The sequence below is a fragment of the Vulpes vulpes genome, chromosome 9 (genome assembly GCF_048418805.1).
Source record: "Vulpes vulpes isolate BD-2025 chromosome 9, VulVul3, whole genome shotgun sequence".
In the NCBI taxonomy this organism is placed as follows: Eukaryota; Metazoa; Chordata; class Mammalia; order Carnivora; family Canidae; genus Vulpes; species Vulpes vulpes.
The window spans coordinates 93,175,184-93,196,474 of NC_132788.1; the positions used below are offsets into that span (position 1 = coordinate 93,175,184).

At 48.3% G+C, this 21,291-nt stretch overlaps 2 protein-coding genes and 1 pseudogene across 3 annotated transcripts; 1 reads left to right on the top strand and 2 right to left on the bottom strand.

Moving 5' to 3' along the window:
* Positions 1 to 4,053: 4,053 nt before the first annotated feature.
* On the bottom strand, positions 4,054 to 4,793 carry LOC112911598 (RWD domain-containing protein 1 pseudogene; annotated as a pseudogene).
* A 1,577-nt stretch (positions 4,794 to 6,370) lies between these two features.
* CIMIP7 (ciliary microtubule inner protein 7) lies at positions 6,371 to 14,877 on the top strand. The gene is made up of 4 exons (XM_025984249.2): positions 6,371 to 6,388; positions 7,438 to 7,551; positions 14,043 to 14,099; positions 14,473 to 14,877. Exons 1-4 carry the CDS (start codon positions 6,371 to 6,373, stop codon positions 14,875 to 14,877), a joined length of 594 nt encoding a protein of 197 aa, XP_025840034.1.
* A 768-nt stretch (positions 14,878 to 15,645) lies between these two features.
* Positions 15,646 to 20,720, bottom strand: KLHDC8B (kelch domain containing 8B). 2 transcript variants are annotated; one of them, XM_025988215.2, is made up of 6 exons: positions 20,380 to 20,720; positions 18,931 to 19,439; positions 17,686 to 17,850; positions 17,120 to 17,344; positions 16,920 to 17,021; positions 15,646 to 16,505 (listed from the first exon to the last, which is right to left on the bottom strand). In XM_025988215.2, the coding sequence occupies exons 2-6, from the start codon at positions 19,304 to 19,306 to the stop codon at positions 16,309 to 16,311; spliced, it is 1,065 nt and encodes a 354-aa protein (XP_025844000.2). In that variant the 5' UTR covers positions 19,307 to 19,439; positions 20,380 to 20,720; the 3' UTR covers positions 15,646 to 16,308. The 2 variants fall into 2 exon arrangements, with proteins under 2 accessions (XP_025844000.2, XP_025844006.2); XM_025988221.2 differs by having other exon boundaries at positions 19,907 to 20,429.
* Positions 20,721 to 21,291: the final 571 nt, after the last annotated feature.

Below are 21,291 nucleotides of genomic sequence, written 5' to 3' on the forward strand. Positions count from 1 at the left end.
CTAATGTATCACCTATTACAGCCTTTGCCTCCAGCTCATGTCTGACTGCCTACTTTGTCAATGTCAAATGCTGCTGATAGGTCAGGGAAAATGAAGAGTGAGAATTATTGGTGACCTTGACTAGTGGTGTAGTAGGAACAAAAACCTGATTAGTGTGTGGATTCAAGACATCTGATAAAGAACCAAAATATATGAAGAACCCTTAAAGCTCAACAATAAGGGGGCGCCTGGATGGCTCAGCGGTTGAATGTCTGCCTTTGGCTCAGGTCGTGATCCCGGTTTGGGGATCGAGTCCCGTATCAGGCTCCCCACAGGGATCCTGCTTCTCCCTCTGCCTATGTCTCCGCCTCTCCCTGTGTGTCTCATGAATAAATAAAAAAGCTCAACAATAAGAACACAACCTGATTTAAAAATGGGCCAGGAGTGCCTGAGGAGACTCAGTGGATTAAGTGTCTTACTCTTGATTTCGACTCAGGTCATGATCTCTGGGTTGTGAGATCAAGCCTTGTGTCAGGCTCTGTGGTGTGGATGGAGCCTGCTTAAGATTCTCCCTCCCTCTGCTCCTCCCCCTTCTAAAAACAAATAAATGGACCAACACAGAGTTTAACACATTGCACCAAAAAAGATATACAGATGGCATATTAGCATATGAAAAGATGCCCAACATTATATGTTATTAGGGAAATGTAAATTAAAATAACACAACAATGAGCTACCACTACACAGGAGAATGGCTAAAATTCAGAACACATGTAACACAGATGCAGGTGAGGATGTGGAGCAACAGGGAACTCTTATTCATTGTTATTGGGAATACTAAATGGTAGTACTTAGTATACTAAATACTTGGAAGTATTGTTCGGCATACTTGGAAGTATGGTTTGGCAGTTTCTTACAAAACTAAACATACTCTTATTATACGATCCAGCAATAATGCTCTTTAGTATTTACGCAAAGGACCTGAAAACTTGGGCAGCCTGGGTGGCTCAGTGGTTTAGCACTGCCTTTGGCCCAGGGCGTGATCCTGGAGACCCGGGATTGAGCCTCGCGTTGGGCTCCCTGCCTGTGTCTCTGCCCCCACCCTCTCTCTGTGTCTCTAATAAATAAAATCTTTAAAAAAAAAAAAAAAGGACCTGAAAACTTATGTCCACACAAAAACCTACACATGGATATTTATAGCAGCTTTATTTCATAATTGCCAAATCTTAAAAAGCAACAAGAAATTATTTTCAGTAGGTGAAAGAATAAATAAACCATGGTACATCCAGACAATGGAATATTTTTCTTAAAATTTTATTTATTCATTTAACAGAGAAAGCACAACAAGCAGGGGGAGCTGCAGGCAGAGGGAGAGGGAGAGAGCAGGCTCCCCACTGAGCAGGGAGCCCAATGCAGGGCTTGAACCCAGAACCCTGGGATCATGACCCAAGCCAAAGGCAGATGCTTAACTGACTGAGCCCCCTAGGTGCCCACAGACAATAGAATATTATTAAGCACTAAAAAGAAATGAGCTATCAAGCTAGGAAAAGACATAGAAGAAAACTTCAATATGTTTTACTAAGTGAAAGAAGCCAATCTGAAAAGGCTATATACCATAGTATTTCAACCATATGACATTGTGGAAAAGGGAAAATTATATAGTAAAAATATTAGTAGTTGCCATTGGTTAGGGGGGAGGGAGAGATGTATAGGTGGAGCACAGAGGATTTTTAAGGCAGTAAAACTATTCTTTATGATACTATAATGGTGCATACATGTAATTGCAGTATACATTTATCCAAACCCAAAAAATATACAACTGCAAGAGTGAACCCGAGGTAAACTGTGGACTTTGGCAGATAATGATGCATCAATTTAGGTTCAGCAATTATAGCAAATGTGCTATTCCGGTGGAAGATATTGGTAATAGAAGAGGTTATAAAACATAGGGGGCAGAGGGTATATGAGAAATTACTGTACCTTCCACTCAAGTTTGCTGTGAACCTAAAATTGCTTTAAAAAGTATATTTAGGGCAGCCTGGGTGGCTTAGCGGTTTAGCGCCACCTTCAGCCCAGTGCGGAATCCTGGAGAAGTGAGATCCTGGAGACCTGGGTTCGAGTCCCACGTCAGGCTCCCTGCATGGAGTCTTCTTCTCCCTCTGCTTGTGTCTCTGCCTCTCTCTCTCTGTCTCTCATGAGTAAATAAAATCTTAAAAAAAAGTATATTTAAAAAATATATATGTGCACATATATGTATATGGAGAGCTTTGTATATCCATACAATGGAAAGTTACTTAGCCATAAAAAGGAATGAGTGATTGATAGGCACAGTGACATGGATAAAACACAAGATAATTATGCTGCATGGAAGAAATCAGACACAAAGAATACATATTGAATGATTCCATTTCCAAATTCTAGAAAATGCAAAGTAATGCTTAGTGACAGAAAGTCAACGAGTGGTTTCTTGAGACCAATGAGTGCCATAGAGGAGGATTACCAATGGGCAGAAGGAAACTTGGTGTTGATGGAAACGTTTACTACCTTGATTATGGCTATGATTCATACATATATACATAGAACAAAATGTGTCAGATTACACACTTAATATGTGCAGTTTGTTGTGTTAGTTGTACCTAAATAAAGCTTTGAAAGATAAAAACATTACAGATAGAGTTGATGTTCTACTCTGCCTTCCTGAAACCATTCCCCAGGTGACTTTTCTGAATTTGATGTTTATCATTTCTATGCATGTTTTATACTTTTAGTTCATATGTTTATATCCATAAACAATATATAGCATTGTTTATAAATGGTACACTTTGTGCATCTTTCTACAATTTGACTTTTTTGACTTACCATCTTTAAGATATATATGTGTGTGTGTAGATTCAAGGCAGCCCGGGTGGCTCAGCGGTTTAGCGCCGTCGTTGGTCCAGGGTGTGATCCTGGGGACCAGGGATTGAGTCCCGCATTGGGATCCCTGCATGGAGCCTGCTTCTCCCTCTGCCTGTGTCTCTGCCTCTGTGTGTGTGTGTGTGTGTGTGTGTGTGTGCGTGTGTCTCATAAATAAATAAATAAATAAGATCTTTAAAAAAAAAGATATATATGTGTGTAAATTCAAGTATCTTTCCAATTGCCCTATTGGTAAAACATTCAGGCTGCTTAGTTTTTCCCCTATGCAGATGCTGCAAGGACCTTTTTGTACCTATGAATACATGTTAGAGTGGATCTTCAGGGTAACTATGGTAGGGCTGGTTTTCTGGCTCGTAGGGTTGTATCAGCGACAGCAGCATGCGCTGAGTGTTTTCTGCTGTTAAGCTTTTTATTGGTACATTTTTAGAGGCTTATTGCCAGTTTCTTTTGGTTAGTGGAAGGGGTGAACTGTTTGTGTCCCTGTGTTACAAATGATAGACAATAATCTGCCGAAGGGTAGCTTAGAATGGAACCACAATGTCAAATGTTTTCGTGCTCTTTCTTTTGCTCCTCTGTTATGCTCTCCTTCTTTACTGGGGCTCTGGTAACAGTCACCTAACCAGTGTTTTCAGATGCCAGACTCCTAAGAGAAAGGTTGACAGAAACTTATTCTGAAGCAGCAATTTTATCCTTTATTTTTTTTAAGATTTTATTTATTCATGAGATACACACACAGAGAGAGGCAGAGACACAGGCAGAGGGAGAAGCAGGCTCCTTGCAGGGAACCCAATGTGGGACTCGACTCCCAGGACTCCAGGATCACGCCCTGAGCCAAAGGCAGGCACTCAACCACTGAGCCACCCAGGCATCCCCTGAAGCAGCAATTTTATCTTAAGAACCATCAACCCTTTTAACATTTCTTCTGACTCTGTGGAATGCTTTTTTTTTTTTTAAGATTTTTTTTTATTTATTCATGACAGACACAGACAGAGAGAGAGAGAGGCAGAGACAGAAGCAGGCTCCATGCAGGGAGCCTGACATGGGACTCGATCCCAGGTCTCCAGGATCAGGCCCTCCGCTGAAGGCAGTGCTCAATCGCTGAGCCACCCGGGCTGCCTGGTTACACAATTTTTTTTTTTATTTGAAACTTTAAGGTCAGTTTATTAAGTTCAATGATGAAAGCTATCAGAAGAATATTCTCCTGAAAATTATTTTTTCTTAGAAAAAAAGAAAGGAAAATCAACACCTCCACACAGCCACAGATGCTGTGGCAGTCACACCTCTCTGTAGATGGGGATAGTCCATTAGTCAGTCAGATCACTCTCTGGGTCAGCAGGATTATAGTCTGGATCATCCTCATCATCCTCTAGCTCCAAGTCATCCATTTCCTGGAACAGGGATTCATCTACCTCCACATTGTTTCCAGCATCTTCCAAAAACTGGATATCAGATGTGTCAAGATTATGATCTGTTTCAAATAGCTGTTTCCCACTTAATTTATTTTTTCCTGCTTGTTCTTCTTCTTTCATTCGTTTCTTTTTAATTTCCAAGAGTTCTGCATCAAATTTGGCCTTCCAACTTAAGAAATTCTCAACTGTGACAGGAGTGCCATGAAATAATTGCTTTTCAGCTTCTTCTGCCTCTTTCTCTTTTTGTTTCTTTTCTTCTTCTCTTCTAGTTTTTATTTGATCTACTATTTCATTTAATTTTTCTTGCACAGCTGTCACTAAAGTAAAGATCATTACCATACCAAGGTTTTCTTCTGCCTGTAACGCTAATAGTTTTAAAATATCTGAGACATCATTATCTTCTAGATTTTCCTGGGAGAATATTTCATAAAGAGGGGCTTCATCTGGGTATTTCTCACTGTATGTAAACTTGAGGGTAGTCTGGACAGTTTCATCATTTTCTCCAGCCTCAGATGTCACAGTAATGGTGAAACTGGGTGGATTTTCTGATAATACCAGTTAATGACACTCTCAAACCCCTCTTCACTCATCCCCTTAACATCCTCACAGCACAGCTGTACTGATGGTGAGAGAGAACATGAACAGGACTGGAGCTATACAGGGGTAGCTGAGAGACATCTGCCTGTGAAGGAGTTGGGGTAGATGGACTCCAGGGCCTCCAGCTCTTTGCGCTGCTCCTCGCCGTAATCTGTCATCGTGGCCCTCTCTGCTGCCCATGGGCCGCCCAGCCACCCAGGCGGCGCGCTGCAGCTGGGACCGCCGCCGCGCCGGGAGCTGGTTACACAATTTTAAAACGCAGGATTTGCCTCTAAAATGTTCTTAAGGGACGCCTGGGTGGCTCAGCTGTTGAGCGCATGCCTTCAGCCCAGGGGCTGATCCTGGAGTCCCGGGATCGAGTCCCACATTGGGTTCCCTGCAAGGAGCCTGCTTCTCTCTCTGCCTGTGTCTCTGCCTCTATCTCTGTGTCTCTCATGAATAAATAAATAAAATATTTTAAAAAAATAATAAAATAAAATGTTCTTTGATATTTCATTGACTGTGAGTTCATTACACTCCACTGTGGAGTATGTTTCTATTTGTTAATGCTAAGGAGCAGATTTCTCACGAAGTAAAAACAAGCAGGAAGCACAAAGGAGTAGCAGGCTGGGCACTGCCTCAACAATCTCAGCAGCATTATGCAGTCACAACTCCCTAATTCCCTTTGTCACTAAGCAACAAGAAGTTGACCACTGAGAGTCTCTTACCTCAGACATAGCCTCAAAAAGACAAGAGGAAAGTTTGCCTTTTTACTTCCTGGAAGGATGCAAAGTGCGTTAGTAGGCTCCTGGGTAAGAGTGCACTTTACATTTAATCTTGGCTCCTGGCTCTGGGGTAGTACCTGAAATTTGAATGAATCATGAGAACAAATTTAGTAAGGAAGATTTCATCCAGCATCCAGGCTGGTGGAGGACCCATGCCCCCTCTGCCATTCTAAGATCACCCCTGGAGCCTACTTAGTCTTTCTGATGCCATGTCTTTTTCCATGGGTCCTGGTCTCATGCTAACCAGCTGAACCTCCTAGTCTTCTAGCCACCCCATTTATTCCCAATTCTTTGCTTGGTCCCCCTAGTAATCCTTTGCTTGGTCTTCTGAAGTTTGACTGCTCTCTATACTCAGAACATCTTGAGAGCAAAGACTGTTTTCCACCTCTATAGCCCATGCCTAGTCCCTTGCTTGGAATGCAGTAAAGGCAGCCTAGTAAATAATATTGAACTAAACTGAATAGAGAGCACATTCAACAGATAGTAGAAAGATGGTCAGACAAGCTGGGCAACCCAAACCCTCAGTGGGATGAGAAGATAAAAGGCTTCTCAGTCATATATAGGAATCTGCTATGATGGCCAGAGGCTGAACTTGGGACAGCATCTTTCTTCACTGGGCTATAATCATGGAGGACCAGATACACCCTTCCTTTCCAGGGAACTCTCAGGACAAAGAGTTCAGCTCTAGGAGTTCCCTGGCTAGACATGGCTGTTGTCCACAAGGTATCCATCTAATGATATCCACACAGTACAGCTCCTTCTTAGAACCCTGATAAATGCTCATTTCTGTCTTTTGCCAGTCCCTGTCTCTGAAATTCTCTCCAGAAGGTACTACTGTTGGTAAAGTACTTCTTTTGAAAAGCTTATTTCTTGCTTAGGTGCTCCAGTTTCAGAGGGTATCCTTCTTGCCCCAGAATAGCAAAGTATGTGGCAAACAGGTGTTCATGACTTTGTCAATAGATGCCTAAGATGGATTCATTCAACCTCCAGGGAAGGATCCTATCACCAGCCAGTGGCCCTGTTATCAAAACTTCTCAGTGCTCTGAATAATCCCAACTCAGAACCTGTCTGGTCCCCTCCCCTGCCAAAAAGTCTCTCTTTGGTCTTAGAAGAGAATCCGTATTCTTAAACTTGTGTGGGCCCTGCCCCTCCCTGACCTTAACCTGACTAGTTTGCTCATAATCCTTTAGTCATAAGGATTTTAGTTCTTTTCTGTTCTTCCAACATATCTCTCTCTTTCTGGCCTTGGAACCTTTGCTCTTTTGGTTCCCATCACATAGAATGCTCTGCTGTTCCTCACACAGCTGACTCTTCATGTTCAGGTCCCACCCTCATTGTCATGAGGGGCTATCCCTGTTCCCTGTCATTCTTGATCTAGTCATCAGGTTATTTCTTCCCTGACTCTATTTGCTGTGTCTGATTCCTTCACCAGAAAGTTCACAAGGGCCAGGATATTTCTGTCCTTTCACTGTTGTCTCCCCAGCTTATGTTAAGGCCTAATGAAAGAAAGAGGGGGAAGGATGGAATAAAGGAAAGAAGAGAAAAGAAAAAACATATACCCTTTCTCTACACACACATAGCTCTCCCAGGTGGGCCAGTATAGCCAAGGCCAGCTGTTCTAATGATGGATGGGAGACAGGTATCCCTCTCCTCAGATTCTTTGTATTCTGTCAGTAGCTCCCAGGAGAGGCTTCTGGCCTGGGGACCCTGTGGGTCTGAGACTCAGAGTCAGGGTTTGGGAGGGATTCATCCTCATGCCTGCCTTATTATAGCACAACACTGGCTTCTATGGGCACTACAGAGGCCAATTCAAGAGTGAAAGTGCTCAAGAATACCGCCTTGCAGCCAAGCCCCAGCCTCCAGCAGTGTTCCTGCAGCGATGTCAGGTACAAGGCAGCCCTGGGGGCAGCTGGGGTGGCTGGACCAGTTTCTGCTGCTTTTGGACCCCAAAAGCATCATCCCCAGAACTACCACTGCTGGACTGACACCTGAAGCCAGCTTATCCTCAGGAAATGCATGTGGCCTGGCCACTCTTCCCTGAAATGGCAGATCTTCCCCCTATAGAAAGGGTGGAAAAGAGCTAGTACCAAGCTGAACAGTCTTTCTCAATGCTCCTTTTAGGTGAAAGGAGGGTCAGGGCCCAGTTTGGGTAGGTGGCCATGGGGAGAGAGCTTCCAGAACCCAGAAAGTAAGCCTTCAGTTTTGCCAACAATGGCTCTCAAGCTCAGATTCCTTGATGTCATGGAAACCTATGGTCTAATTCACAGTCAGCCTTGTAGTCCAAGGGGCTCAGGAGGCCTTCACTGGTAAGGGAAGCAGAATATAAAGTGTCTAGGTACCCACCCACATGCATAGCCAAGGAGGACTGGAAAGGAGTGATGGCAGAAGTGGCTAGAAAAAGGCTTTCAGAGAACAGGAGAGAATGCAGGGCCCAGACCCTCTACTGCTTCTAGTGGAGACAAAGAGGGGGCACTGAGCATCAGTTGAGGTTCTAATGGTAAAAAGCTTACTCAAAACAGGAGAACTCAGTAGAATGCACATGCAAAGGAGTGGATGTGAGGACCTCAGGTAAAGGTGGTATCATAGGTTGGTAACAACCAAGCGGTCACTGAAGGGACAGGAGAAGGTATGGGTCCTAGAACCCAAAAGGAGAGGGAGGTGTGGAGAGAACCACCCAGAGAAGAGTGGTGATTTTGGGTAGAGAGACACAGACAGGTGGGGGCTAGTCTGGGAAGGAGTTAAAAAAAAAAAAAAAAAGAAACATCTCTTTCCTTCCCTCCATCTCCTCCCAGAGTTTTCCAGTGGCCAGAGGGAAGGCAGCCTGGTGAAAAATGCACTCAGACCAGCCCCCCCTGGGCAACAGCAGGGTGGAGAACATGGAAGGGGACCTAGAGGAGTGTCTGGAACATGCTCTGCCCACTGCAGCTTCTTACTTCCCAGCCTCTAGCCAGATCCTACTTGATCTGCCATCTGAATTCTCCCTGACTTATTTTCCCAGGTCAAGAACAGGCTCCTAGAGGCTACCATGCCTGAATTTCCTTAGAATTCTCAGTTGGAAGGGCTTCCTGACACTGCCTATAGATGAGCCAGGTCCAAATGCAACTCCAGACTGCTCTTCTGGGGCCACCTTCCCTTGAGAGTAATGGGACCTGGGTAGTGTAGGGACAGAGGCAGACGGGGCTTCCTGCTGGGTGTTTGTAGTAGCCCAGTGGCAGCTATCATTCTAAAGACTACAACATCCTCTCAATCTGTCCCCCAGGAACAGAAGTAGGGAACATGTTTTGGGATATGTTTTAATTGAAGACTTGCTACATAAAGCATTTACTAGCATTACTAGCAGTCCCAAAGAGCATAATCTATGTGTCTTAGGTTGATTGTATAAATGCCAAGTCTGGTGGCTCTATGCCTAAAGCTTTTTCAATTAGTGGGATTGCTTGGTGAAGGTGCACATTTTATTTTCCTATTAGCTGAGAGATACCAGGTTTCAGCCAGCTGCTTGCATCTATTATTGTTGAAAACCTTTTCAATACGTGATAACACTTCTGTTTAGTTTGGGGCAAGTAGAAATTTTGCCTGTGTCATTGAGATGCAAAAAAAATTCTCTTTTCTTCTTTTTCTTTTTCTCTTCTAGGCCAGATTAATTTATTTCTAGCCTTCACATGCCTAACTCTTAGGACATGTAATTCTGGTCCTGTTTGTTCTTAAGGTCAGACAAGAGTCCCAGGGACTCATGGTTTGGAGTGGGTCCTTCCTTGATGGTGCCATGATTGTTGTGTCCCTCCCTGCCCTACCCCTCCATACCTCAGTGTGTCACAGGGGTTCCTTACTCAGCACCCTACTGACTGTGAAATGCCCAGGCTTCACAGGGGCCCTCATAGCCCTCCCCCATGCAACTACTGCCGCCAACCCCCCGGAAATCTACCTTTCCTCCAAGGCTTCTTTAACTGGAACCCCAGCCCAAGCCCCACCTGCTCAGAGACCATGGGTTTTATCACCTCAATGGAAAAGGAGCCCTAGAAACCAAGATGCAGGTGAAATTCTCCCCAGAGAAAAGAATACTCAGAACTGCCTAGGTGGAAGGAAATGACTGCACTTCTCACCAGGCTCTCACTATTGTCGGAACAAAACTTGAGTCAGTATGAGTCAATACATTATTCCGCCACTGTAATAGTGAGTTTCTCTTTTCCGGGGATGGTGTCTAAAGGCATTCAGAAGGACCCAGAATCTGATATACCATCATAAGCCATCCTATCATACAGCCTCTAACAAAACTAGGCTATCCTAAACTCCTGGTAATAGAATTGTGTACCTTTATACCAACTAGGTTGGGAAAGCACCAAAATCTGCATATGGCATATGACCAGGAGGACTTCAAGAAATTTGTGTTGTGAGACCTAAAGTTCTTATGAGGTTGTCTAAAACAAACAAACAAACAAACAAACAACACATCAGCAGGGCATATGGTAGTTCCATATATGCTAAGTGTATGTATGAACATATCAAGCACACTTTCCTTACTGAGGAGAAAACCACTGTGAAAGTGTTGAAAGCACAAGCACAAAGTCAGTCTATATATATATATTATATATATATATATATATTTATTTAGTATATATTATATATATTATATATAATATATATATATAAGTAATGGGACCTGGGTAGTGCAAGGACAAGAGGCAAACAGGACTTCCTGCTGGTTGTTTGTAGTGGCCCAGTGGCAGCTGTCATTCTAAAGACTGGAACATCCTCTCAATCTGTCCCACAGGAACAGAAGTAGGGGAGATTATATATATATATATATATATATATATATATATATGAGAGAGAGAGAGAGAGAGAGAGGGAGAGAGAGAGAGGGAGAGGGAGAGGGAGAGGGAGAGGGAGAGGGAGAGGGAGAGGGAGAGGGAGAGGGAGAGGGAGAGGGAGAGGGTTTTCAGAGTCAGAACTGCCTCCAACAATAGTGGCATCCACATTCTAAGGCTATGTACAATTCTTTAGCAAAAGATAGAGTTGGAGAAGAAATTTGGGAGTCAATTGGAAATTGCTACAGACCCTTAGTATTATTGAAATTTTTATTGAAAGGACTATAAATTCATAACTTGTGAGAAATAATAGAGATCCCTTCTATACTTTTCCCTGTTTTCCCCAATAATAACATTTTGAAAAACTATAGAATAATATTGCAACCAGGACATTGACATTAATGCAATCCACTTATCTCAGATTTCTAGTTTTACTTATACTCATTTGTGTGTGTATTAAGATCTATAAAATTTTATTACCTATGTAGGTTTGTGTATCCATCACCACAGTTAAGATACTGGCCAACATCGCCAAGTATCCCTGGTAGTGCCTTTTTATGACCAGCTTCCTGCTACTTCACCCTTTCTCTGTCCCTAATCCTTGGCAACCACCAGCCTCTTCTCCCTTTCTAAACATTTTTTTTTTTGAAGATTATATTCATTCACTCATGAGAGACACAGAGAGAGACAGGCAGAGGGAGAAGCAGGCTCCACACAAGGAGCCCAACACGGAACTTGATCCCGGGACTCCAGGATCATGCCCTGGGCTGAAGGCAGGCGCCAAACTGCTGAGCCACCCAGGGATCTCCCCTTTCTAAAATTTTGTCATTTCAAAAATGTTATACAAATGGAATGATACAGTATACAATCTTTGGAAATTGGCTTTTCTTACTCAGCATAATTTCCTAGAGATTCATCTCAGTTATTCATGGCTCATTCCTCTTCATTGCTAAGTAGTATTTTATGGCATGTATATACCAGTTTGTGTAACCACTCACCTATTAAAAGATATCTGAGCTGATTCCAGTTTTTGGCTCTCACAAATAGAGCTGCTACAGGTTTTTGAGTGAACATAAGTTTTCATTTCTTTGGCATAAATGCCCAGGAGTGCAACTGCTAGATCATATGGTAGTTGTATGTTTAGTTTTTAGAAGATACTGTCAAATGGTTTTCTAGAATGATTGTACCATTTTACATTCTCATCAGCAAAGTATGAGTGATCTGTTTTCTCTGCATTCTCCCAAAATTTGATGTTGTCTGTTTTTAGCCATTCTGATAAGTAGGTCATGATATCTCATTGTGATTTTAATTTGCATTTCCCTAATGTTTAATGATGGTGGCAAACATTTTTTTCACGTGTTATTTGCCATATGTATATCCTCTTCAGTGTAATGGCTTCATGTTGTTTGCCCATTTTCTAATTAGATTGTTATTTTACTGTTGAGTTGTGAGAATTCTTTATATAGTCTAGAAATTATTCCTTTATTGGATATTTGGCTTGCAAATATTTTTTCCCGGTCTGCAGCTTGTCTTTTCATTTTCTTTACACAAACTTTCACAGAGCAGAACTTTAAAATTTTTTGATGAGGTCCAGTTTATCCATTTTTTCTTTTATTGCTCTTGTTTTTGGTGTCAAGTCAAAGAACTCTTTGCCTAGTTCTAAATACTGAAGATTTTTTTTTCCTATTTTTTTTTAAAAGGCCCCGGGTTTTTAATCCCTGTCGTGTCAGTTTGCTTTATGAGGAATGAAAGGTAAGGCTGGCTGGCTTCCCACCTTCATGGAGCTTTTATTCTATTTGGAAACCAACACCAGCTGTCTAAGGCAGGAGGTACTGATAGGGGAGCTTGTCAAAGACACATACCACAGAAGATTCTCATTCAGGAATCTGGGATGGAGCTAGCTTCAGCCTTTTATCTAGGAACCTGTTGTCAGCCATTGCACATATCCTAACCCAGCCAAGACTGACCTCATCAGATCAGACACTTCATTCAGGTCTGCAGCAGGAGAAGCTGAATGGCTGGGGACAGGGAACTCTGGGGGCAGACAGCAGGCACAAAGGCAAGGTGGATGGTCCTGGGAGAGATTCCTAAGATTCCTATTGAGGTCTAGGGGCCTGGGAGGTGGTCTTTCTCTGCCTGGGGTTAGGGCATGGTTCTCTGGCTCCACCTGGGCCAAAGGAAATACTCTGGGGACTTTCTGAACCCTACTCATTAATTAAACAGCAAACACATATTTTCTCAGGCACTGGGCTCAGTGTTGGAGTTACAAAGGTGAGCAAGAAAAAAAACAAAAAAACAAAAAAACAAAGGTGAACAAGACAGATAATAACCTTTGCCCATAAGGAGCTTATGTTCTAGTCAGGAGCCTTAGACACTAAGCAACATCATACTATGTAGTCACACAGTATGCCATGTGAAAAATGCAGCACTAGGATGATGGCACCGCTAGTGTCAGTGCTCGAAGAAGCCCTTTTAAGAGGGAAGTGAGGGGGTGTCCTACAGCCAGCTGCCCGACTGCAGAGTCCCAGACAGAAGGCACAGGTGGTGCAAAGGCCCAAAGTGGGAATTGCTGGTGTGTTTGAGGAGCTGGATGCCAGGGTGGTTCTAGGTAATGGAGAGATCAATATTGTGTGCATCTCATGGACCACTATGATGATTTTGGCTTTTATAAACATGAGGAACTATTGTGGATTCTCAGCAAACAAGGGAAGTGATCTGATCTGCATATCAGAAGAATCATTCCTGCTAAGAGGACAATAAACCGGAGGGGAAAGTTTGGAAGCAGGGAACCAGGTAGGAAGCTCTTGCAATAATTCAAGCAAGAGAATAAGGTGGCTCTTGGAACAGGGAAAGCAGTAGACATGTTGAGGAGTGGACCAATCCCAGGCACATATTGAAGGAGTAATCAACAGGATTTTTTTGGACACATTGGATATAGGGTGTGAAAGAAAAGAATCAAGGGGACTCCAAGCTGTTTGGCAGGATCTATCTACCAGCATCTGACATGGAGAAGGCTGTGAACAGGTAGGATTGGGGAATGATCCAGAGCTCAGTCAAGTGTTTGGAGATGCCTGTAAGACATTTACAAGGAGATATGTAGGCTGTTGGCTATTGAGTCTGGAGTTCAGGAGAGAGCTCAAGCTAGAAAGACAAATGGCAGTTTCCAGGTGGAACTTAGGGCCTAGAGTTTGGGTTGTTGATGAAGGACTAAATGTGGAGAGAGGGGAGGAGAGAACCAAAGCCTGTGCTGGACAATCTAGAGTTAAAGGGCCTGACATGAAACTTGAACCACTGCCCTCTAGATGGACGGATATCTCAGAAGATGCCTCAATCCCTTCCTCAATCAGCAGCCCTAAGAGACTTCTGCTTTGGAGGCAAATGCTAGCATGAGACGTCCTAGGAGTGAGGCATTGCTTAATTTGTAACTGCTCTTTCAGGATTTTGGCAAGTTTAGCAGTTTAGGGGTAGTGGCTCCTGGCACCTCCCCTCCATTATAGGTTCTGAGGCAAGATCTTTAAGGGCAGGTGAGCATCATTTTCCCGCATTCATCTTCTTTCTCTCTGTCTTTAAAGGAGCCAGTGCAGCGACACTTCTTTTCCAAGCATGACAACCGTACGTCTTTCGACAAAGTGAGTACTGAAGAAAGGAGAGTGGGTAGGGCCCTAGCCTAAGTTGAAGCTGAGGTAGGGTGGAGGGGATAAGAAACTGTGGGGAGGGAGGACTCCTGGCAACCTCTCTCATTTGGGAAACAGTCCATTCCCCAAACAGAGGTGGTACCTCTGCTTTGATTTCATTTTGCCTGACAATGCACAAATATCCTAGGGGTCACTGACTTTCTGGAGGCTTCATGCTGGAATATAAGGCATGGCTGGGGAGGCAGGCCCAAGAGGCTGGGGTACAGGCCAGGGGAGCCAAGCATCACCAACGAGGCTTGGGTTGGGGAGGGACCAAAGAGGTGGTTGGTACCAGGACTGTGGGCCAAGGGCCCATATTGTTGAGGAGGGCCCCTACTGCCTGCTGCAGGGAATCGGAAGGCGGAAGGACCTGGACCGCCTGTGGCAACGGCACACCTTCCTGCGCTGGGCACCCTGTGAGCTGGAGTTGAGCCAGCAGCGGCCTCTTGAATCCTCCTACCAGGCCAATTTCCAGTCAGGCCCAGGAGTCAGTGACTTCCCTCAGCGTCTTGTCCACTTTGTGCAGATACAGCCTCCCCGTACCAGCACCACCTACCAGCAGAACTTCTGCCAGCCATCCCGGGGTGGCTACTGTGGCAACAACATGGGGTCAGTCACCGACACACTGCCTGACCTCCCAGGGATCCCAAGACCCAAGCTGCTGCAGCATTACCTTCATGCTGGGGTCTCTGAATGTCTAAACTGGTCCAGAGCATTAAACAAAGATAGATGACACAGCGGTCTGTCTGTGCTTGCAGTCCAAGTGGTCTTAGAAGCTTCAGAGCAGTAAGGCCCATGGCACCTCTGTGCTGGGCAGGGGAGGTGCTGCCCTGGGAACCCTGCCACTAAGCAAGAAGGGATAAAGCCTGCAGGAGGTTACGGGTTCAGGAGGGTTACCCTGGCTGCAGCAGATCAGTTCTGGGACCCGAAATCCATTTCTGCAGTAAACCCAGATGTGAGACCCTTGCACTCTTGTGGCTGCAGGGAAAGCAGAGTCAGTGGGCCCTACTAGTGAGCAGCAAAGACTGGAGGAGGAGGCTGGCAGCTTTGATTTCTCCAGGAGGCTATCACGCCTCTAGGGGTCTGGTGGGAGGCCATGCAGTTCTGTCTAATGCGGGACAGTGGGGGACTGCCCTGGCCACAGCCCCCACTAGACCACCCCTCCCTATGGAAGTAAGCCAAGACTTTGAGGAGATGCTGCATGACACAGATCTGGTATTCACTCATCCTGATCCCGTGGTGCTTTGTTGTAGTTTTCTGAGCTCTTCTCTGGCTGCCTTTGAGTGCCCTCTAACCCCCAAGACAGCAGAGGGCAGCAGTCATATCACCAAAAGAGAAGCTAAGGCTTAGGTGGGGGCTGAAACACCAGAACACTTTGGGGGCAGAAGCCAGATCCAAAAGGCTACTCTGGACCCTCATCCCTGGGAGAGTGTAGGCCCCTGAAGGAGAGCAAGCAGCTAGCTACAGGGGCAACACATGAGTCCACACTGAGGGCCATACACCACATTTTAGCAGCACTTTTACTTTCACATCTGAACTTCCTGGGTCCTCACAACAGCCCTGTGAGGTAGGTAGGGCAGGAAGGTTTCAGAGATCCCCATTTACAGATGAGGATGCTGAGGCACAGAGAGGTGAAATGACTTGCTCAAGATCACACAGTCAACAGTGTAATGGGCCCAAAGCCAATATTCCCCGGGGTCCTCTGGAGGGTCCTATATCCACTCCTCTATTTCCTCTGTGTCCTGTGACCTCTCTGAACTTGCCTGGGGCCACAGAGGCCTTCAAGGCAGACTGACAGCTAGGATTTCTCAGGAACAGCCATGGGGGTGAGCCTGGTCAACTCCAGGTAGGCACTAATCCTGTGGGGCATGAGGCCAGCTCTCCAATCCTCCCACTTTCCGGTTGGACAGAGGGCCCAGTAGTTCCAGAGCAAGTGTGGAGCTAGGCATGATCCATGAATGAATGGGGATAAAGGTGGGTATAAGCATATGTGTCCTGCACTAAAGACAAAGTCCCCTCACTCTTTGAGACATTTGCCTCAAGTGCCTGCCCCTGTGCCTCCCTCATCCCACAGAGCCACAGTGAGCTTCTTCAGCAGCAAAAGGAGCCACAGATATTTGCCTCTGGCACTGCGTTGCTCCAGTTGACACATCCCATCAGGCATTCACACCCCATCACGCAAACACAGAGCCTCCACAGCTTGGCTGGGACCCTGGGCCACACCCCCAATGACAAACAGCCGAGACCCAGCCTGCAGACTAGAACAGGAGCAGCGGGCTGTGGGCATGGTGGGTAGGGCCTCCCAGCGTCGCCGGGCAAGGCTGAAGCCCTCCACAGAGCCCAGAGGGCATGGCTGGTTTCCTGCAGGAAGGAGACAGAAGTTGTAAAAGGCACAGGCCACAGGGGCTCCAACTCATGCTTGCTAAGCCCAAAGATGGCCGAGTAGGCATCACCCCAAGATGGGCTACCAGTGCCTTGCTACTCATTGCCCCCATTCATCATTTGTTAATTTCTTTAGATTTGTATTTGTCCATTCATTCAATGGTCACTTGTCCTGTTTCTGTTTCCTAGGCCCTTGCTGGTACAGAGCCCATCAGTCAGGTGCTGAGGGATTCCCCAAGAGTTAGGCTATGCAGACTATACCCGATCTGTGTAACGGATTGGAAAGGGAAGCTCACAAAGCCCTGATCCCTGGAGTGCCTGAAGAAGGGCAAGAGGTGATGGTTCCTGCTTGGGGTTATTCCTTCCTGTATTGGGCTCCCCAGAGATACTCACCAAGGCCCCCGATGGCCATGATGTGGCCCCCAAGGGAGCCAACCACAAAGTCGGCTCTCTTATCCCTCATGCGTAGGCTGCGGGGCAGCTTGGTCCAGGACCCTGCAACAAAGGGGAGGTCAGATCCAGCCCCACAACACACCCTGTGCCCCTCCATCCCATGGGAAGTGGGAGGACAGCCCAGGCTAGCCACTGCTCACCATGTTCCAGGTCGAACATCTCCACAGTGTTGACAAAGTGTGGGCGAGAGTAGAAATTGTGCGGCCCAGGCTGCTGCAGGCCACCCAGGCTAAAGACATTGCCTTCCGCCATGGCACAGTCAGCAAAGGCCCGGCGGCTGGGCAGGCTTGGGTGCCGGGTCCAGGTACATGCCTCCAGATCAAAGGCCTCAAAAGCAGTCACTGGGAGCTTTCCCTGGCGGCCCCCTGCCAATGGAATTGGGGAAGCAACCTGGGAAGGAGCCTGGGAGGCCTGGCAGGCTCCTCCTTCACCAGGTTGCTAAGCCTTCACCACCGCCCAGCCTAGCCACCCATACCCAGCTGTATGCACACCAGAGCATGGATCACCTACCCTGCCAATCCTTAGGCACTGGGGTTTGGTTTTCCAGCCCTAGGAGGGCCACCAAAGGTCAGAACCTCCAAGCAAGCCTGGCTCACTCAAAGTTTCTCTTGTCCTGCCATCTCAGGCTAAACCTTATCCCAGCCAACCTATGGGGATAGGTGCTTCTGCACTTCGAGCCTCTTTCCCACATCCCCCAGGCCCTTACCCAGGACATAGATCTTGTTCCCGTGCAGGAAAGTAGAAGCCCCGTAGCAGGGTGTGGGCATGGAGGGTAGCGAAAGCCAGCAGTCCCGTCGGGGCTCATACACCCGAACTTGGGCCTGGGGGGCCGTGTCTGGGCCCATTCCCCCCAGGGCATACACCATACCATCTGCATAGAAAAGAGTGATTCAGAGTGTACCTCAGCCTGCCAGGGCACCCTATCCTGACAGCTGCCCTGGTCAGGTCTGGGGGTGGCTAGGGACCCACACGTTTGTAGTACCCCTCCCAAGCAGCAGAGAAACCCTCCTTCCTTCCTGGAGTGGGGGCTGGGAGAGCTAGGATTCCTGCTCTGGCCAGGGCCCCTAAAAGTGAAGAGCAGGAGGCAGATGATCTAATTATAATCCATCTCTGTCTCCCTGGAGATGCTATGGCAACCAAGTCTGGCATCTAAGCAGGACTGGTGGTCAGACCTAGAGGCCACAAGGTGGGGGCTCCCCTAGGGAAAGGAGGGTGGAGGATGGTTTAGGTCAGGGAGGGACATATGGGGATGTTAAGCATGGAATTCAGACTAGGGAGGGAGCTCTGGGGATCAGCTGGGGGCTAGGAGAGGGGCTGAGGATTGTAGGATGGAGGTGCTGGCTGCAAGCCTGCTGCCCAGAAGCCCTGCCAGCACTTCTGTATTCCATCCTTTCATTAGGGTAAGTTCTGGCCCTGTTACATCCTCCAGGTCAGCTGGGGGCACGTCTGGGGGCCTTGGGGAAATGGGTCAGTCAGCTGAAGGCTTCCATGGCAACTATCCCCAGGCCAGCTTGGCCTTCCCATCTCAGACTCCCTGGTAAATGTGTACATGGAAGGAAGAGGGGGGAGGGAGTCTAAGCACTTACTGGGCTCTGAGCCAAGGCCCTGCTCCCTTCTTCCTCCCCTAGACTATTTATAACCCTGAGAGTCATTGGGCTACCCCTCCTTACCTCTTAGAGAAGAGGAATGGGCAGGGAGGTGGTTAGGGCCTCCCATCATGCTGGAGGCCAGCCTGGGCTCTGCCTCCCACTTCACAGCAGGAAAGGGCAGTTAAGACTGCTGCTAGCTCAGCTCAGAGCTAGGTAGGAAGGGGTCTTTACAAGAGTCATAGCTGTGTCCAGGGCACTCAGACAAAATTTACAGCTCTTGTCCAATTTCTGAGGGTAAGGGACCATGTCAGAAAAGAATGGAGGGTGTTGGGCACCTGAGGGACTCCCTTAAGGCCACTCACCTCTCTCCACAGTTGCAACCCCCATGGCTGCCTGAGGGAGGGTGGCCCGACGCTCCCAGCGGCCCTCATCAGCCAGGAAGGCCTCCACGGCAGCTACAGGGCTCTGACCCTCATTCACACCGCCCACCACTAGCACCTGCTTGCCCAGCACCACAGCAGCCGCACCAGCCCGGGCAGTGGGCAGGGGTGCCAGCGCAAGCCATGTATGTGAGGCCATATCCAGTGTCTCGGCAGTGTCCAGGGGCAGGCCAGCCCGGCCACAGCCCCCCAGCACTAGCAGGTGCCCATCCTGGTATGCCACTGTACCATACACCCGGCAGGTGGGCATGGGTGGGAACACCTGCCAAGCAAAGGCCCGGCCACCTCCTGTAGCCATGCTGTTCACCTCCAGTGGCAGGCCATACTATCTGCTCAGGCTGCAGGCCTCACTGAGGAGCATGATGGGGCCTCATCTTGACTCTACCAGGGCTACAGGGAGTGTCTGAGCAGTTCAGGGACCTTGCCTTCACCTGGAGGAGAGAGGGAAAACAAAGGGTCAGGGCCCCTAACCAGTCCCTCGGGGTACAGGTGAGCAGTCTGTAGCTAAGGGCAGGACTGGCGCAAAATCAGTCGTGGGCAAGGCACAGGGAGGACCCACCGCTGCTGGCTAGCACACCACTGAGAGGCCTTCCTGGGTGGGAAAGAGGGTGGATTCCCAGATACTCCGGCAACTTCTCCCCTTCCTATGGGGCATGAGGGATTCTCCTCCCAAACCCTGCCCTCACCTAAGAACACCCAACATCCCTCCCCACTTCAAATCTAGGTCTTAGGTGGGTAGTAAGTTGACCAGGATAGGACACTCCACCCTGGCCCCCTTCTCTTCCTCTTGACAATCCTCATCTGGTGCTCTGCATGAATAGAGTCCTACTATACCCGCCTCTTACTGCCTTCCGGGGTGCCCTGGGCAGCCAGGGATCAGACTCCAGGGTATACTTACAACCCTTTTGGGGGCCATTCCATAGAGATCATCCATTCCCAGCAGCAAAAGGCCAAGATCAGAGCGTTTGAGACTGGGAGGGGAGGAGTTGGACGCCAGGGTCCCATATTCCCTCTTCGGGTCTAAGGGGTTTGCCCATGCCAGGTTCCCAGAGGCCAGTCTCCTTGGTGTCCAGAAGTAGGGAGAGGGGTGTTTTTTGGATCCCATGAGCATATGACTCTAGACTCCTATAGTCCAGGGCGTTTCCAGTAGGAATGAGCAGCTGGACTTCCAAGTACCCGCACAGCAGATCCCCAAGTTCCTCAGCCTCTCCTTTCCCGTGGGGGCCACGCTCCTGGGACCCTTGGCGTGATGGCCTCCTGGCCCCAAACTTCGAGCTCGCGGGAGGCGGGGGGCGGGTCCAGGCGAACGCACTTAGGGCTCTGCGCCCCGCGCCCCAAACTTCCCCTGAGCGCGGCTCCTGCGGGACTCACCGGCCGGGGCTCCGGCGCCGCCGGGGCGCGGGGTCCGCCGTTCCGGGTCCGTGCCGGCTCTGGCTGGGGCTGAGGCCAGGCTTCGGCGGGGCTCCGGCGGGGCTCCGGCTTGGTTCGGCGCGGGGCGGGGCTGGACCGGGTCCGCCCCTCGTCCCCCCCTCGACTCGGGAAAATCTCCCCCTGCCTTAACCCTGCACCTGCCGTGGCCGGAACAGGGCGCGTCGACCCATAGTCACAGGCAAACCTGTAAACAGACAGACGGACATGTGGACGCTGGGCCTGCCCAGAATTTAGGGTCCGACCTTGGGCGAGGGGCGAAATGAGGCAGCAGTGAGCAACACAACACGTGTATGGTGGGGGAGCGCTCAGAGCGGGACCCAGCCTAGGAGCACCCGCGTGGTGGGGGGTGAGGAGTAGGGGGTGGCGGCAGGGGGCGGGCCTGCAGAACCAGCTGGCTTGAGGGGCGGGCGCCCGCCCACCGGCAAGGAGCTTGTGGGAGCCCAAAGACTGGCTTTGCGGCGGCGCCCCCTGGAGGCCACTTGGGGCGTGGCTTGGGCCTCTGGTGGGGGCGACGGCTGGGTCGCACTTCCCCAGGAACGCAGCAAGGTGTAGAATAGGTCTTACGGTGGACATTGAGGCTAGCAGGGGATGGAGGAGCGGACAGTGCCGGCCTCAGTGCTTGACAGGCCCTTCCACAGGCCTGGGTGGGGGAAGTATGCAGGCAGGGTAGATCTGAGCAAGGAATGAGCTTCAAGAGTCAGAGGCCAGGGGACCTCCCCAGACAAGTCACTCTGTAGGGCCTGAGGCCTGGGCTATTCCCGGACCCAAGACATTTTGTAACTGTTCATATCCAGGGTCCTAGGCCTGTCTATAGCCAACTCTGGGACCAGGTGAGAGCAAGTTGGGGTGACA